The 18,072-nt window shown below is 40.1% G+C and overlaps 1 protein-coding gene across 1 annotated transcript in view; it reads right to left on the bottom strand.

The window, feature by feature from the left end:
* Positions 1-17,839, bottom strand: part of lamb1a (laminin, beta 1a) — a 40,714-nt gene extending 22,875 nt beyond the window's left edge. Inside the window, exons 1-14 of the mRNA XM_070906730.1 lie at positions 17,800-17,839; positions 14,999-15,198; positions 13,169-13,307; positions 11,785-11,858; positions 10,992-11,180; positions 10,816-10,879; positions 10,503-10,705; positions 9,920-10,040; positions 9,255-9,443; positions 5,381-5,557; positions 5,118-5,230; positions 4,440-4,519; positions 2,689-2,824; positions 1,740-1,898 (exon numbers count right to left, since the gene is read on the bottom strand). Of these exons, the coding sequence (XP_070762831.1) occupies positions 1,740-1,898; positions 2,689-2,824; positions 4,440-4,519; positions 5,118-5,230; positions 5,381-5,557; positions 9,255-9,443; positions 9,920-10,040; positions 10,503-10,705; positions 10,816-10,879; positions 10,992-11,180; positions 11,785-11,858; positions 13,169-13,307; positions 14,999-15,198; positions 17,800-17,830 (1,875 nt within the window). The 5' untranslated portion in view covers positions 17,831-17,839. The remainder of the gene's footprint in view (positions 1-1,739; positions 1,899-2,688; positions 2,825-4,439; positions 4,520-5,117; positions 5,231-5,380; positions 5,558-9,254; positions 9,444-9,919; positions 10,041-10,502; positions 10,706-10,815; positions 10,880-10,991; positions 11,181-11,784; positions 11,859-13,168; positions 13,308-14,998; positions 15,199-17,799) is intronic.
* Between the last annotated feature and the right edge of the window lie 233 nt (positions 17,840-18,072).

Here is an 18,072-nt window from a genome sequence, read left to right as displayed (position 1 = left end):
AGGTTGAACTGAGCACTGAGTTCTTGATAAGATTTGAATGTTTCATCGGTAACCAGATCAGCTATATTTCATTTAATATATATATATAACATATATTTTTAATATACCTGCTTATTGTGAAATCTTTAATAATTTGTGAAGCTTAGTCCAGACATTCTTTTAGTTGTAAAATTGGATTGGCCTCTTTGCTCCCAGGCTTCTTCAGAGAATGGGGTACTTTGTGATAGAGCCTAAACTAGACTGAATGGGGAGGTAAATTCTTGTTCTATTCCCATCCATCGTAGGTGATTTCTCTCATTAATCCAGAGTCTTGCCAATTTAGTCAGCTCAAAGGCCATCGTGAGCAATTTGACGAGATATCCACTTAAATTGGCCCTAACCAGGCAAAGCTTGTCATCAGCATATAGACAGCATAAAGTTTATGTTCTCTTCCACCGGCCTGTACTCCCTTAATTCTTGCTTCTTTTCTTATAGCTATCACTAACAGTTCAATAAATAATGTAAAAAGAAGAGGGGAAAGAGGATCCCCCTGCTTTGTGCCTCTAGACAGCCCCAAAAATGGGTAATTCAAACCATGTGTGACAACAGATGCACTAGGTTTCGCATAAATTACCATAAACCCCTCCCAAACCCAATTTTTTCTAAGACATCGAAAATAAAAAACTACACTCAACCCTATCAAATGCCTTATCTGCGTCAAGTGAGAACGCAACAACTAGCATATCATTGTTATGACTTAACCACATCAAGTGAAGTAGCAGTCAGATTGTCAGAAGAAGACCTTGATAATTGTTAATAAGATTTATTTTCTCCAGCCTCACAGACAGAACTTTAGTAAGCACCTTACATTCAGTAAGCTAAACTACCTGGGTCCAATGGATCTGTGTCTTTTTTAAGGATCAGTGAAAAAAGAGCTTCATTGAAAGTGTCGGGGAGGCAAAATACTTCACTGCAAACCTTTGTTAAGATAGGTGCTAATCCTGGAGATATCCCTGTTGCCATAGACTCAATGGCAGCCCTAACCTCTGATTCAGTGATTGGTGCATCAATCTCCTGTGCCTGGCCTGAAGAAAGCTGAGGGAATTCAATCTCAGTAAATAATTATTTTATTTAATTAGTACCTCTCCCTGTTAATTTCTAATTTCTGGGATGATATGATCAACATCTTTTTAGTCGCCTGGCCAGTAACTTCCTTTCTTTATCCCCATTCTCAAAGAAATTTGTCTTGCCCTAAAGAGGGCATATTTCGAACATGGAAGAAGTGTGCTTTGTGGCAGAAGGCGCGGAAGTCAGGTGATGTAGTATAAAGAGTAAAAAAACATTTATATAAAATGGTTTCATATGAACAGCTTACATATACCTACTAGAAGATATTTTTAATTTAGTACGATGCCCATTTCTTCCAAAATCCAAGAGATATTGATAAAATGTCAGAACAGAAACTATTTGTTTGAAACTGTGGTTGGTGCCTAAACCTTGGACTTTGTATCTGATCAGATTGTTCATGTATCTGTATCTGAGAAGACTGATAAACTGTCAGGACTGATCTAGTTTCTAGTGGACAACACAGACAATTTATTGGAAAGAAAGTATGAATATGTTTGGTCATTATGTCCAAAGTCAGCAGGTCTTATCTAACTACACAAAGTTTTGGCTGGTTATCACCAAATCAATCAGAGAGTGATGGCAGCGTCCAATCATATGGTTTGGCTTCTGCTGATGGGCTGACAGCGTCCTACCTGAGGTTCGTAGCGGATGAGGATGTTGTACTCCATGGAGTGGGGTATGTTGTCCACAGAGAACTCCAGGAAGGCCCCCTCTGGGACGTTGACCAGGCCGATACCTGTCCAGGTGGGACTGCGGTCCAGAGGGTGGGGCCTTGGGACCACCGTCACTCCCTAAAGAAATGAAATGAAAACATGAAAACTGATGAATTTGACCAGCTTAAATGTGGTGCTGAAATCCTCTGATTTTATAATTATCATAATTTAAGAACAATTCAGTGAAGAAAGCATTTGGAGCCATTTTCACCAGGAAAAGAAGCAAACTGATGAAATGTTAGTCATGAAAAAAGTCTAAATAATCATGATAAGTCGAAACGATGAGCAGGTAAAATAATGTATAGAGTAAACAACAGGAGGGCTAATGTTGATCCTTGTAGGACCCACTTATCAACCAAGAAACCTTTTTAGAAAAATGCTGTTTGAAAAAAAATGCAGTCTTTATTTGCAGTTCACTACAAATTCTGTCTTTTTTAAATTTAGCCCCACAAACTATAATTTCATCAAACTTGTAACACGCTTTAAGCAGTCTGTTAAATGAGTTATACTATTGGGGTCATCAGGGGCTATATATCCATATATACTGTATGTATATATATATGTATATATATATATATACACACACACACATGGGTGTCGTCAGCATAGATATTTCACACAATGTTGTACCAGAGTTTTTCCAGAAATTTTTCATATTTTGACTTTGACTCAATATTTCCTAATTTTGAGTTTGTAAATCTCATAATTTTGATTGTGTCTCAACTGTTTTGACTTGCCATGAGTAATTTTATTTTTGTAATTCTTAACCTTTAATCTGTTTTGTTCTTTGATCTTCCAAAGAAAAGAGAGAAAGGAACAGTTTTATTCAGGTGATAAAAAAAAGTCAAAGGTTAAAAAAGAGACTCACAGGTCCAAACTTTGCGTCCTCTGCCTCGTAGGTGTAGTGATCCAGAGCGATAAAGTAGAATCCAGACTCGACCTGATCACAACGACGACCAAACATGTGATCTCTGCAGACACACTGACCACTCACTTGATCACACCTGTAGGAAGACAGGAAGTGGAAAATGTCAGAAGAAATGAAGAACAAAAGAAATAAAATGAAATAGAACAAACAGGAAGAATCAGGTTTTTTGCCAAGTAGGTTTTCACATACAAGGATTTTACCTTGGTATATTGGTGCATAACAATAAACATAAGTAGAAAATAAAGAAAGATAAAAAAAAGTACTGCAAGTCAAGAAGCATAATATAAAATTGAAAATGTGGGAAAATGTTTTTTTAAAAATATGTACAATATGTTAAATGAAAGCACTCAACAGTTTGTGCAGGCATGAGCAAAATATTGACCATGGAAGGTGCAAAGTACACAGTTTGAAGTATAAAGAATATTTTCGATGTGCAAGATAATAAACCAAAAGATGCGTGTTAATGTAACACATTAAGTAAAGACGGTAGTCTTTATGTTAATGTAACATGTATGGTGATTAATTAGTCTCCCATCCTGCACACATAAAAACCAGGACAGACCAGTATCCACGAGCAGAAAACCATCCTCGCCAGGGATAATTTCTGCACCAATTGTCCCGGGAGCACAAGGCTGTGATGATAGCGAGCTCGACTGCTCAAGACCTTAGAGGCCGTAAACTCCTGTGTTACTGCCCTATTGAAACAGACCCAACCATACAGTCCACAGATCTTTGATGTTGGTAGTATTGGCATTGATATGAGTGTTAGTTTGCCTATTGATAGTAGCATTTGTATTAATAGGACTATTAGTTTGATTATTATTGCTGTTAATGTTTACATTGTTAGTAACTCTGTGTCAGAACTGAAATTACCATTATTTGGTGGTTTATTACCAGGCTATTACCAACTGATGTATGTATATTTTATTTCCAATATGTGTCAGACCACACTCCTACCTTTGATACATGCCATAATTGGGTCTACTGTACTGCTTACAGCAGTACTGTAGGCGAGTGCTATCCCACATATTTCTCAACCAGTTCCCCCTGTTTTTTGGACAGGAAGGAATAACTGAAGTAAGTAAAGAAAAACAAAAAAAAAGAAAAACATCAGAAAAACTGAGGGAAAATTGAAACAGACAGATAATGTAGATTTCAACTGCCTCTGATGAATTCTTAGTAAGTGTACCTTTAAACATAGATTTAAAATAATCTAAAGGCTAAGAATGAACTGATCCAGGAAAGACAAAACCATTTAGAGTTTAAACAAAACAAACAATAAACTGAGAGCAGAGTGACGCTCTGCTGTTAGGTGTTTTCTTAGCTTTTAGCAGTTAAGGCCTCAGTATGCTTCACACATCCATCCAATTCAGATATATCTAAATTATATGTTATTTCATGTTTATCTTCAAATCCTGTGATTTGTAGTTCCAGTTCCTTTTTGTTTTGTTTTTATGTTGCAGCTATTAGACAAATAACTAGAAGCTGGTTAAAACTATCTTCTTCTGACACTTTCCATGTGAACAACAACTGCGAGTGTCTGTTATCTCCATATTCAAATGATTCATGGCGTTGAGACAACAAAGACGCACAAAGATAAAGAGCTGTTGAAATAGATAGAGACAAAAGAGATTGTTGATGCCTCAGCTGTTAGCAGGTAGCTGTTAGCTGTGATTTGGATGTGAACTCACTGGTTGTTGATGGATCCTCCCAGGTCACAGTCACATGGTCTGCAGCCGTCCATATCATTACTGAGACCCCAGTGTTCAGACTGAAAACACACACACACACACACACACACACACACACACACACACAGAGAGCAGATGTTAGAGACGTGTCATTAAGTCATTTTCTGACCTCCCAGCTTGTTGCTTTCTGTAAAACCTGATTTAAAGCTGTGAGAGGAAGTTGTTCAGGCTTTCATCTCCACACACACAAACACACAAAATCAACACACATGTGACCTCCCACAGTTTCACAGCTGTAGGTTTGCCTTCAAACACTCACTGTTTACTGTCTCATCTTTCTGCACTAATTTGACTTCTTAACATGTAACCTGCTTTCTGTCATCGTAATATATTATACAGACATTAGACATTACATAATGTAAAATTCAACTTACTGTAAAGCCATTAAACCTGTGCCTTTACAGTGAACCAAAGTCTTCCATTAAAACATCAATGCATGAAGTTTCCCTTCTGCTGCTGCTTTTCTGTTTATGTTTGTCTAAATCCAAGATTCAACTGTGTGCTGACTGGTTGGTTAAACTTCTGGTCTGATGTCATTGGCTATTTTAAATCACATTTGTTGGTATACCAACAGTCAAAACAGCCAAACAGTAAATGTATTTTAATGTGTTTTCTCACCACACACTGATCACAGTCTCGTCCGGTCACCAGACGTTTACAGAAGCAACTTCCTGTTTCACTGTCGCAGGGATTTCCTCCAGGAACTGTTCCCACAGGGCTGCAGGTACACGCTGAAACACAGTGATAATACACGCAATTACAACCATTTCTGTATTATAATATACTGTTGATAAATACTATGATGTAAGCGTGCATATACAGTATGTTGTTGCGTAGGTGTTGTGTGTCTCGTTGTGTAGGTGTTATGTGTAGTTTCGTACCCCTGCAGCCTTCAGCCTCATTGCTCAGCCCGTAATGTGCCTCTTTGCAGCGTTCGCAGCGTTCTCCCTCCACGTTGACTTTACAGCGACACTGACCAGCAATCAGACCGGCTCGAACGTCCGTCATCCGGTCACATATTCCTCCGTTCAAAGAGCCCAAAGGGTCACAGTTACAGGCTATGGAAACACACATAGGACAAAATTCATCGTGAGGATGAAGTCTTCACTTCGTCTGGACCATCAGCTGTTAAATTAAGTCACTTCAACAAGACGATAACAGGAGTTTTACGTCATCAGACTGATGACATCATCATGTTAATAATAACATCACAAAGAACAAGGAAACAGACACGACACCCTTAGAGGATTGAAGAGAGAAGAAATCTGTTTGTGTTCACATGATGGCTGTTACACCAGCATAAACCAGACCAGTATAAACACCATGATGGGGGGATCCACAAGCAGTGAAGGAGAAAATGAAGATGCTCTTACAAACAGACATTCTTAATCAATTCTTAAACAGACATTCTGCTAAACTAAATCAGCAGTTTGTTGTCAATAACTGTTTAAACTATCTATCATAGTGATCTCAGAGCCTCTATAACTGTTAATGTTAATGTAGAATATTTCGTTTAACTCATTTTGAGGAAATGCTTATGTGTAAATAATAACATTAACAATGGCTCTGTTCCATTAAGTGTCTCAGTAAGCCACAGTGAGTGGACATGCATAATGCCAGAGCCCTGGCACTGCTTCACCTAAATGGAATGTAGCCGTCAATAATGTTTTTAATTCCACCTGAGCTTTTCCTGCTACAAACTCTGATCCACAGACAGACACCCAACATGTTTTACAGCAGGGGTCTCAAACTCAAATTACCTGGGGGCCGCTGGAGGCAGAGTCTGGGTGAGGCTGGGCCGCATCAGGTATTCCACAAAAAAAGCTTTGCTAAAAAAAATCCAAACTTCTCAAACTACATTACTAACAGTTATTTAACTTCAATGGGTTCTTCTGAACATGAACGTTCCTTCTTAACATGGCGTCTCTTGCCTACTCCTTGCTGCCAGAAACCTGGCAGCGCTTCCTCTCACATAGCTGAGCCGAACAGAACAGCCCGGTAGCAGTCGCCTTTCTTTTTGCGCTCGATATTCATGTCTTTCATGATGATATGAACATCATGACATTTGTAGATGGTAGAAAGTACCGGGTTAGTGAGCGCAAAAAAAGGCGAATTCTACCGGGCTGTTCATTATCCGCCGTGCTGTTGCTGTTGTAAACGTCGTCATAGAAACAAGTGAAAGCATGAAGCCGGGAGAGTGGGACACCATTATCCCATGGAAGCGTTATTTACTGGCTTTTATTTTCTATAATAACTCCATGGATGCAGCAGGAGCATAGCGGCGTTGTCTAATCAAATATGTCGTGTGGCACAGCAGCAGGTTCGCCTGGTTCTGTTTTATTAATGTCACACACTGTGGAATCACATGCACGAGCCTCATTTGCTGTCACACAGTGCGCCAAACATGGATGTAAAGGTCTTTTAACGTCCGTTTGTACGTCTGCTCTACTCATTAGACCTCAGTGAGAATTACGCACAGGTCCTCCAACAGCTGATCAGTACGCACAGCTGCTGTGGATATTTGGGGCGACTTTACCCAAAATTCATCACATGTTTCTGCAAACCGTCACCACTGTAAAGTGTCCGTCATCATTATTAAACATCAGAAGAACGATAAATGATGTATTGACAGAGCTCGTGTTGAAACGGACTTTACAAAGTGCTTCACAATAATTAAACTAAGTGATCATTAACGGGGAGATGATGCTCAAATTAAAAGAATGATGCTTTATTAAGGTTTAATAATGCATCTTTGAATTTTACAGAAAGCTGTGTAGCAAAAATAACAACACAATCTACCGTGAGGTGCGCACATTCTCAGCGCACATTGGACGAACAAAATTCGCGGGCCGCACTAACATTAAACTTTTATATCAAGGTGGGGGCCACAAAATATTGTCCTGCGGGCCGCAATTGGCCCGCGGGCCGCGAGATTGAGACCCATGTTTTACAGTGTCCAGGTGTTTTGTGAAACATCAAAGACAAGAAAACCTCCATGTTTATTAAATCTCCAGGCGACATGAAGGACTGAAATATAAATATAATAATGTTGATGATTTTATTTGAACTACCTGAACTTTGCTGAACATTTTAAAGGATCGGTCCGCTGATTTTCTAGATTTTTCTTCCTGTTATTAAATCCCTCATGTCTGGACTCAAACCAACAACATCTTAGTCCGTCCCTCACTTCCTGCTTGTGGTTATTGAGAGACATTAGCTTATTGGGTCGAATCTTTTTGACTAAAATGGAAAGGATCTCAAGGCGTATCTATCCGGCATACTCAATGGCTATTCTAAATAGAGCCAACCAAAGGATCAGTCAGGTTCATTTTGACTATATTTGGAGAAAGAAAGTTCACTATGTTAAGAAAGCAGAGATGTCCAAAGAATTTAAAGATGGAGGCCTACAAGCTATCAACTTAGATTTTATAAATGAAACCTTGAAAATTAATTGGTTAAAATCTCTTCTGATATCTTTTGGTTTTTTATATTCATAGAGAAAGTGGGAGGTATAGAATTTTTACTAAAATGTGATTTCACTTTTCAAAAGACTCCAGATTAAATTATCTCTTTTTCACCAGCAGGTCACTTTATATTGGAAACTCTTATACAATCACAATTTCACCCCACATAATACACCAATATGGAATAATAGATACATTACGGTTAAAAACAAATCATTGTATAACAAGACCTGGATGGAGAGAGGCATTTGATCGGTGACTCACTTAGTTGTTAGTAGTAGCTGTATCATATCATACGAGAATTTCAGCTTTAGTTATGGTTTAATTGGCAATCGTGACATATTTACATATTACATTACATATTTAAATCTAGAACTAAAGCCATCCCTGACTATATTATATGTTTGATTAAAGGAATCTCTACTCCCTTGTCTTCCACAACTTTTTCTTGGTGGCTGTGACTTTAATGAAGTCAAATTCCCAAACAAAACAATTACAAATTTGTTTAATAGCATCTCATACCCTATACTATCTTACAGAAACTCAATTTCACAAATCTATTCAAAAAGAACTATTCACATGTTACAAACTAAATATTTAAAATTACCCATAACTCCCAAAGCAAAATAAATCCATTTCTAAATTTTAAATGGCGTGTATCCATCCAGTGAACGATTTGGAATTGTGTATTTTGTGATGACACTGAAACTACTGTTCATTTATTTTTTCCAATGCATGTATTCTGAAGTTTTTTGGCTTTATGTACATAACTGGCTTTATTCGGAGGTCTTTCAACTAGAAAACGTTTCTCAAAATGACATTATTTATGTACTCATCAAGGACAATCGCAAAGATGACTTTGTAGTTAATAACATTCTTATTCTTGGAACATTTTATATACACAAATCCAAGTACATGAAAGTGAAACCTAGGTTCATTGTATTTCATAATGAGTTTCTCACCTTTATGAAAGCCCTTAAAGTCATAAAAAATTAAAATGCAATGAAACATAACACAAGACTATGATTTACAAAAAACCCTAGCACTTCAAAATATTTTAGTCCTTTTGTATATATATATATTTCCATTATTTTCTGTCTGTCTTGATCTGTCCTGTTTTTTTGTATGCACCTGATCCTATTTGTCTAATGCAAAGTACTTAAAGCCATGATGTTTGTAAATGAGAAATTTCTTAGAGTTCGAACAAGCCCCCTTCACAAAAATGCATTCAAACCCTGACACACCCTGTCTTTCAATCAGATAAAAGACAGATCAGATAGTCTGGACTCACGTTGGCAGATATTGGGGTCTCTGACGTCTCTCTCTGGATGTTGGTAGTAAAACGGTTTACACTGCTCACAGTTGTGTCCGGTCGTGTGGTGCTGACAGTTGTCACAAACTCCTCCGCTGACGTTTCCTGAAGCCATGAACACGGCCATGTCGAAGTGACACGAGTCTGAGTGCTGGTTACAGTTACACTCTACAGATACCACAGAAGAAGAGAGAAAATGTTGTCAGTCAACAGATCGACAGAGTTTAATTCAAATTCATCTTTAATCTGACAATTGTTTCATTTTCACTCAGTAGTCAGTTTCACTGTCAGTACAGACAGAACAAACTTGCAGACGTCCGTCCGCTAACTAGTCCCAGTCCCCCAGAAAGACACTCCAGAGATCGTAGCGACTAATAGAAACCAACAGAGAGCAGTAGAAACCAATAGAGACCAGTACAGAGCAGCAGAAGCCAGAGGAAACCAGTAGAAACAAACTGTAGACCAGTAGAGACCAGGAAAGACCAGGAAAGACCAGAAAACAGCAAACAGTAGTTAAGACTGAAAGAAACCAGTATAGACAAGTAGAAGCCAATAGAGACCAGTACAGAGCAGCAGACAGTGGTAAAGACCAGAAGAAACCAGCAGAGACCAGTAGAAACCAGCAGAGACCAGTATGGACTCACTCTTGCAGGCGTTGGTGTTGCGCCCCTCGGCTGGTCTCCACGGCAGGTCGTGGTGGAAATCCTGACACTGTTCACAGTTCAGACCTTTAGTGTTATGGTTACACATGCAGTGACCATGAACCTGCAGACACAAAACACATGTGATCCAATCGATATCATAATCAATAATCAATCAATAGTCACATGCAGTGACTAAACCTGAAGGCAAACTCAAGTGGATTAAAAAAACAAACGTTTTCTATAAGAATCAGTACAAAGATTTCAGTAATTACTGAAGGAAGTTGAAGTGAAACTGTGTCCTTATTCTTTGATCCATTAATATATAAATGAAAATACAACACAGTTAGAATCTGAACTGAATAAACAGCAACAGAAAATTATGTGGTGAAAAAACAAATAGACCTCAGCTGGTAGATTCATTCTGAAACATTCACACTGAGTTATCTACAGTAAGATCCACCACTTACCCACCACAGTCTACCTGTCCCCTTCGGGACTCACCCTGCCCCTTCAAGACTCACTCTGCCCCCTTCAAGACACACTCTGTCCCCTTCAGGACTCACCCTGCCCCTTCAAGACTCACCATACCCTCCCTGGTCTGGCCGGCTCCCTGGATGGGGGCGCACTCTGAAGCGTGTCCGTAGCAGAAGCAGTTTCCTCGGACCACCATGTCGTAGACGGCGTAGTAATACTTCTCTTTGATCTCCATACGAGAGTCCAGCAGGTTGTCTCCGAGCGTGTGCAGTTTGGTGAACTTCACCCGCAGGTTGGTGATCTTCAACATGGCTGGACAAAAGGACAATAACAGGTAATCACTGATGGATCTATAACTGATCAATAACCCACACATATAGTATGGACGTATAGTGGTTATTGTCTGGCGTGAGGAGACATACTCTGGATTCTGGTACTGTAGGGATCGTCTATCCTGAATGCTGGGTCCAGAACTCTGAAAATCACCTGGAAAAAAGGGATATTTCACCAAATGATCTGATCTCAAATGAACATCTCATTAGGTATGTTATGACATAATTTCCTCTTTAACCCAGTGGTTAGTAGAGTACTGCAGTACCTCTCCTTCAGTGGACGGCTCGATGTCAGAGTAACGCGAGTCACAGATGACATCATCGACCTTCTGCATAGGCCCCTGTGAAACTGATGGGAACGAGGTCTCGCAGTCATAAGCGAAGTAACGATAAACCTGCCATGTCTTCCCGAAGTCAGCTGACCGCTCGATCACCATGGCAGCAGGTCGAAACGTCTGAGGAGAGAAAACTCTGTCAGAAAACACACTTTAACTAAATATCATGTGACGGTTCTGCTGATCCCACTGAGAATCAACAACAGACCAAATAAACCTGGTGCAGCCAGTAACCTGGTAACTGTAAGACCTGCAGTCAGTGACCTGGTGACTGTCAGACCTGCAGTCGGTAACCTGGTGACTGTAAGACGTGCAGTCAGTGACCTGTTGTCTGTCAGACCTGCAGTCAGTAACCTGGTAACTGTAAGACCTGCAGTCAGACCTGCAGTCAGTAACCTGGTGACTGTCAGACCTGCAGTCAGTGACCTGTTGTCTGTCAGACCTGGAGTCAGTAACCTGGTGACTGTCAGACCTGCGGTCGATAACCTGGTAACTGTAAGACCTGCAGTCAGACCTGCAGTCTGTAACTTGGTAACTGTCAGACATCACTATAACATCATCAGGGTTATTTTCTCTAGAGCCACAGAGGACATTAAACAACTGTTATCACAGGCTGAGGAGGACTAACCAGGACCAGTAAATCTCTGATCTTTGACATGTAAAATCTGTGGACTGTCCTTGATTTCCCAGACCCCCCTGGTGTGTGTAACAGTGTAGAACTCACCTTGAAGGTCATGATGAGGTGTGTAAAGTGAAACTCTGCTTCCAGGTTCAGCTGGATGGTGGCGTTCTCCAGACCTGAAGACAGCAGGACATGTACAGTATACGGTTACATCAATAGATAATTAACAATCAAAATACTGTCTGTAGTCCATATGAATATAAACTGTGTGTTTCACAACAGTCTAAACTCAGGATAAGTTAAGGTTAAGTTAAGTTCCTGGGTTCCTCTAGGGCCCTGTTCATACTTGATGCATCCTGGGTGAACCAATCACAAGTGGACAGCTCCAAGTACTCCTGTGCTCACCTGGCATTAACATGCGTCTCCACATGCGTCTCCAGTGACCACATGTGATTGAATCTCACTTCCCACTCTATATGCAAATAAACATGGACATCATTTCCGTTTGCAAAGACCAAATACGTTGCTGTTTTTAAACTGAATTTGATGAACTTACTGTTTAATAACACCACAAATGAGACAAGAATTAGGTTGAAAAACAATAGAGGAGCGGAGTGTTTCAGGGGGCCGGGCCTTGCTGGTTACTGTACAAAAACACAACTTTATAACTTTTTCGCTGATTTTGGTGAAACTGTCTGTTCCAGGAGTTTCCTGATGGACAGATAGCTTTACTAGTAAGTAACTGCTAGTTACCATTAGCTAATTACCTCAGTTAGTCGTGCAGCTAGCGGTCTATTAGCTGTAAAGCTTAAATAAAGCTTTATTAAACCTCCAATCCGCAGTCCAAAGCTCCTGTGCTAGCGGTGTAAACACAAGCGTCTTGGGTGCATTCACACCCGGTATTCGAGCTGAGCTTGGTTCCTGGGAAAGTTGCTGCAGTGGAAACATGCTGTTTGTTTATTTCCCACTCTGATCAACCCCCCCCCCCCATCCCACCCCATTGTAATGACTCTACGGCCTCCAGGAGGGACCCACTCCACAGCTTTAGAACCACTAATCATGAAGAAATAATGGCCTAAGGCCAAGCTCACACCGACTTTAGCCTGTGTGAAAAACACACCCTGTCATTAATTTCTTTCGTTGTTAGCTGAATAGTTGTTATCTAACTGGGAGAAAATCAGGATGTCTCAGACTCTGAATCACAACCAGGAGACTAAATGGTTTTCTACGACTCAGTAGCTCATAATTACAGACTTAATGATGTGATGTGAACGCAGCGTGAATCATAAACAAATAACCATCAAACAGCCAAAACATAAAACAGGACTTCCTTAGTTAAGTTCCTGGTACTATTTGGTCAAAAAGGATCCGTTTGTCTCTGACCACATGTTCTCCTCCTGGTTTAATAAAGTTAACGTCAGCTGATCTGTCATCAGTTAATCAGACTCCTGTAACAACACGACTGACTTAGTGTTGCTGTTCTCACCATTCTCAGACTGCCACCAGGTCTTCAGTCTGTTTGGAGCAAACGTGGTGACGACGTTCTCAATGCGATGACCGCTCGTCTGATCTGTCAGCTCATCGTACGGGTCCACAGAGTCACACACAAAACACTTCTTCTCCTCCTGGTTAAAGAGAGAGACAGACAGGAGAGAGAGACCGGCAGGGGGAGAGGAAGACAGGAGAGAGGGTTAGGGTTAAGGGTTAATGTTGAGGTGAATTCTTCAGATTCCTCTGCCAGTCAGCGGAGATAAGAGGAAACTTTGTGACCAGAGATGTTTTATACACAGTTTAACTTGTTTCTGCTGTTTCACTTTATTTATTTAGTCACAACACACCTGAACATGTTCAGCTTTAATAAACGTGACATTTACAGCTGCATCAGGACCAGCTGGAATCTTTTTCACAAAATCTACTTTTTTATTAATCTAATCTTGTGTCAGAATCACTGAACTACAAACCAACTGCGATGGAAATGTTGAGACTCATTTCATCAGCCAAAATATTTTCTTCTTTTCTGTTTCATCTCAACACGTTCAGGAACATTTCAATTCAGTTATTTTCAGCAGCCAGACTAATTGTAGATTTTATTTCTCACTTATATTTATTTATCTGTTCTGTTCTGCCCGTGATTAACATGTTTGAACTGTCTATGACTACAGGAGATTTATTATCAGAATCACAGAAAGGTTATCATCTCACTTAATAATATAATAATGAGCTTTAATGGATGATGGTGAAGTATTTTAATACTCCATCACACAGACTGAACGACTGTAACTCTGATCAGCTACAGACTGAGAGGCTGATCTCGCTGCTGCAGACACCTGAGCTCTGTTTTCTTTGACCTTCATCACACCTGTTGGTTTACCTGCAGCACTTCAGTAGAATGAAAACAGACTGACTGAACTAAAGGGTTAGGGTTAGTAGTAGTCCTTAAATATAAATCAGTGTGTTGATGTGTGACACTAACTGATGATCTGCAGACAGTTTACAGACTCACAGAGATGAAATTAGTGATCAGTCTGAACTGTGGAGATGATTTCATTTAAACTTGACACTCCACAAGGTCAACAGACATTCTGAACTAACATCTGAGCATTCCTACAGAAACAGCTTCACACTGAGCACGCTCAGTTTACTCTCTTAATGTGACTGGACACTTTCAGTTTGAAGTTGTGTCTGTTTTCTACACAGAAACATCTGGATAAACATCTGTCTGCTGCCAGAGCTCAGTGTTTCCTTATAGGGAGGCGATTTCAGACAGGAAACACTGCAGACTGTAACACACACACAAACTAAACACACTGACCGTCCAATCACAGTGAAACAGAAACCTTGCAGGAGTTATTCAGCGTTCAGACTGAAGCGTGTGTGTGTGTTTGAATTATATATATAATACAGGGCAAAATAGTTTCAATTCTACATGCAAGTAGCTTTATCCAGGCAAACAAGTAGGACATGGTCATGTCTACCCGCTTGCTGTCAAGGTGCAAGCCATCTTAGACTTGTATGTCTTTGAGGCAGCCAGAGCTCCTCTGCAGCCCATTTAAGCTGGAGGTGGACACCAGCATTTCTGACCCTGGGTCATATTTGTGACAGATCTTTCTCCTCCCTCTTTTGCTAATAGTGTGTGCATGTGTGTGTATATGGAGCACATAGTGGCAGTTTGGTGGGAGTGAAAAGCCCTTTTTGTTTGCTGTTCAACATTTTTCTCTTGTTTAGAGACTTGTCATTTGATTTTATTTAGTTTTCTTTGATAAGGGTTAGATTAGTTTATTTACCTGTAGTTGGTATCGTTCAGGTGTTTATTTACCTGCAGGTGGCTGACGATGCAGAATGGTTCGGGTCGGTTCAGTCCACAGGTGGAGGTGGATGACAGTTGGTGGGATCTGCCAATCAGAAGGTCTCCTGTTGCCGGGTAACAGCTGCCCTCTGTGCACACATCACTGAGCTCCGGCAGGCTGACATCATCCTGGGCGCCGCCCTCCTGAGCACAGGTAAACACCTGCAGAGCTGGGAGGAGAAAATGTCTCTGAAAGTCTGAACCAGAACAGTTTGATAAACACTCAGAGCTGATCTGAGACCAGACATTAAATAAAACTACAGAGAGTTGTTGAAGCCCCGCCCTCTGTTTGATTGTCAAATCAAATATATAATGACACCAACAAAGAAGAATGCTGAGGTCTTCACTCTGAGTTAATGAAAACCTTTGACAGCGGAGCTGAAACATTAAGCCGATTAACTGATTAGTTGATTGATTGATCGATCAAATAATTTTTAACTCTGTGGCTGCAGCTTCTTCTGTCAAACTGAACATTTAAACATTATTACAAACACACATCTGATCTCCAGTCAGACGTTACAAACTGGAAGAGTTTCAGAGTTTCATCAGATTAATGAACAAAGAGTCCAATAATCATCATTTCATATTAAATATTAAAGTAATATTACTAAAGGTCACATTAAGTATATTAAATATGTAAAATATAACATTAAATACTGAAGAGGTTCTTAGATGTTACAACCGATACCCCCACCCAACGCGGATATCACATTAAGTGACGGCTGTTCTACGACCTAATCTTTAGGTTTTCGAACGGACTCCCAAAATCTACACGCAAGACCGCTTTAGCCTGCTGAGGGAGTCTGGTTACGTTCCCGGAATATCATAACAATAAGGCCTATATAGTTGACTATGTGCCAAAGACCGGATATTAGCAGGAACATCTGTGTGTGATAGGTGTTTGAAGATTGGTGGTACCCCAGTAAGATCCTGAAGGAAAAGATCAATACCGAGGGAGGTCCACACGGAAGGGTGGCGGACACTCGCCTGGTTTCACACTGGGCCGCCTCAAATGCCCGAATCCCTAATTCACAATTTAGAGATAAATTTAGGAAATCCCTCCCTGTGTCCCAACTATTTAGAAACTTCAACAGTAACCACCAAACAATCCACAGCAGCAGCAAAACATCAGACAACTGAGTTGAACCTATTCAACATGTCCTTCCATGTTAAACATCATAATATATACATAGCAGCTTTCTTAGAATTCATCAATCAAAGCCAAATTATTATCTACTGTCAGCTTATCTCAAGGAGATGAGTCTTCTTACCTGAGGGAGCCTACTTACCATGATCTCAGAGAGGAGCAACACAGGACTTTGGTTGGAGTGTACAAAGTACAACCCAATTTTATTGGAGTTTTATCAAAAAGAGTAAATGGATACAAAAATGTCCAAAAAGAAGAAAATAAAACAATCAAGTAACAAAGTCTCACAAACAACTAAGGCAAAAGCCTAAGCAGTCAGTCAGTCAGAGGTGACAGGTCGCCTCAGCTCACATGCGCGCCTCATGTCTTCTTCTGCATTCCCTTTTATACCCCTCACCCCCCTCCAAGGGGTTAGGGGTTCAAAACGGTTATTTTCTGAGAAACACATCTCTACATCACAATAAGACCATAAACCACATTTTCCGAATACCTCATCTTCCTTGCTTAGCAAGTGTGTGGTTTCTCACTTCGTAGGGTGTCAGGCAGATGCAAAAACCAAAACTTGTATCTGTACCTACCAGACGCCAGTTTAGCAGAATGTATAGGGACAGGCTGTTAAGAGACAGGACGTCTGGTCCGATTTTGGAGAATAGGTCGGTTTAACGCGCTTCCTGTCCTTATTCGCTGAATTTAGTTTGAACTTATCAACTGAGTTTGAATTATTACTTAGAAGGGGGGGGGGGGGGGGGGTGAGGGTATGACTCGGACACAACACAGGTGGAACACTCAACAATACATATGAAATCGTAAACTGAACATGATGTTCATGTTAATCACTGACCAACAGACACACAGCAGCTTCACGTTGTTATTGATCTTATTGATCAGACCAGTGAAGAAGAAAAGTGATGTAATCACAACTGAACTCATTACCACATCAAACAAACTGATCTGTAATCAGATTTCACTGCTGCTCCCTGATGAAATTTGACTCCTTTTAAAGATTTAATCCATGAACTCATCAAACTGATGAAAACCTCTTCACTTCACATCCGTCAGGTTTACTTTTCATTTGTTCCTCTTTTAACTTTTCATTTTTATTTCATAACAAAACTTTTCTTCTGACGTCACTTCATTTCATTATAAAGTGACATCTAAGTTTGAGCAGTATTTTTATAATCGATTCATGTTTGAGTCATTAACTTTGTCTCCAGTTCCTCTGTTTAAAGTTTATAAAAACATGATGTGAAGATAAAACTGAGATTTTTCACTGCTTTATGATCTTTTATAAATTAAATGAGAAATCATTTGGTAGATTAATCAAGAATGAAAATAATCGTTTCACTGAATCATGAAGCTGAGAGGTAATGTTACTAGTTACTGACTACTTTTCTGTTGGTCGACTAATCGATTCAGCTTGAACCTAAAGGTTTCACTCGGAGTTGGTTAGTTACTTGATTGAGAGTTAGTCTGTTTTCTCCTGATTCAGGTTTTGTTCCAAAAAAAAAAAAACTTTATTGAACTGTTATCTCTGTGATTGTTTCACCATTTATGAAGTAAACGGAAGTATTAAATATTCATATATTAGGCTATTAGTATTCAAGTATTTTCAGTTGAAACTCACCGAGCAGCACCGCGAACTGAAGCTCCAACATGCTGCTGATCTGGACTCAAACCTCTGATCCAAAAACTGCTGAAAACCTGGAAATCCACTTCGGACCGACCGAAAACTCCAGAGTCTGAAAACTGTTAAAACCTCAAGGAACCTGAAACCCCTGAGGCCGTCTGAACCTCCTGAAAACCTGTGGAGACTATCAGGACCACTGAACCCTGCAGACCCCCTCAGAACCCCTCGGACTCCGCCTCCTCTGATCCACCGGCACCAACACCTCAGGAC

The sequence above is a fragment of the Enoplosus armatus genome, chromosome 6, assembly GCF_043641665.1.
Source record: "Enoplosus armatus isolate fEnoArm2 chromosome 6, fEnoArm2.hap1, whole genome shotgun sequence".
In the NCBI taxonomy this organism is placed as follows: domain Eukaryota; kingdom Metazoa; phylum Chordata; class Actinopteri; order Centrarchiformes; family Enoplosidae; genus Enoplosus; species Enoplosus armatus.
Note: the sequence above shows the minus strand (reverse complement) of the source record. Positions and strands in the feature narration are given on the sequence as shown.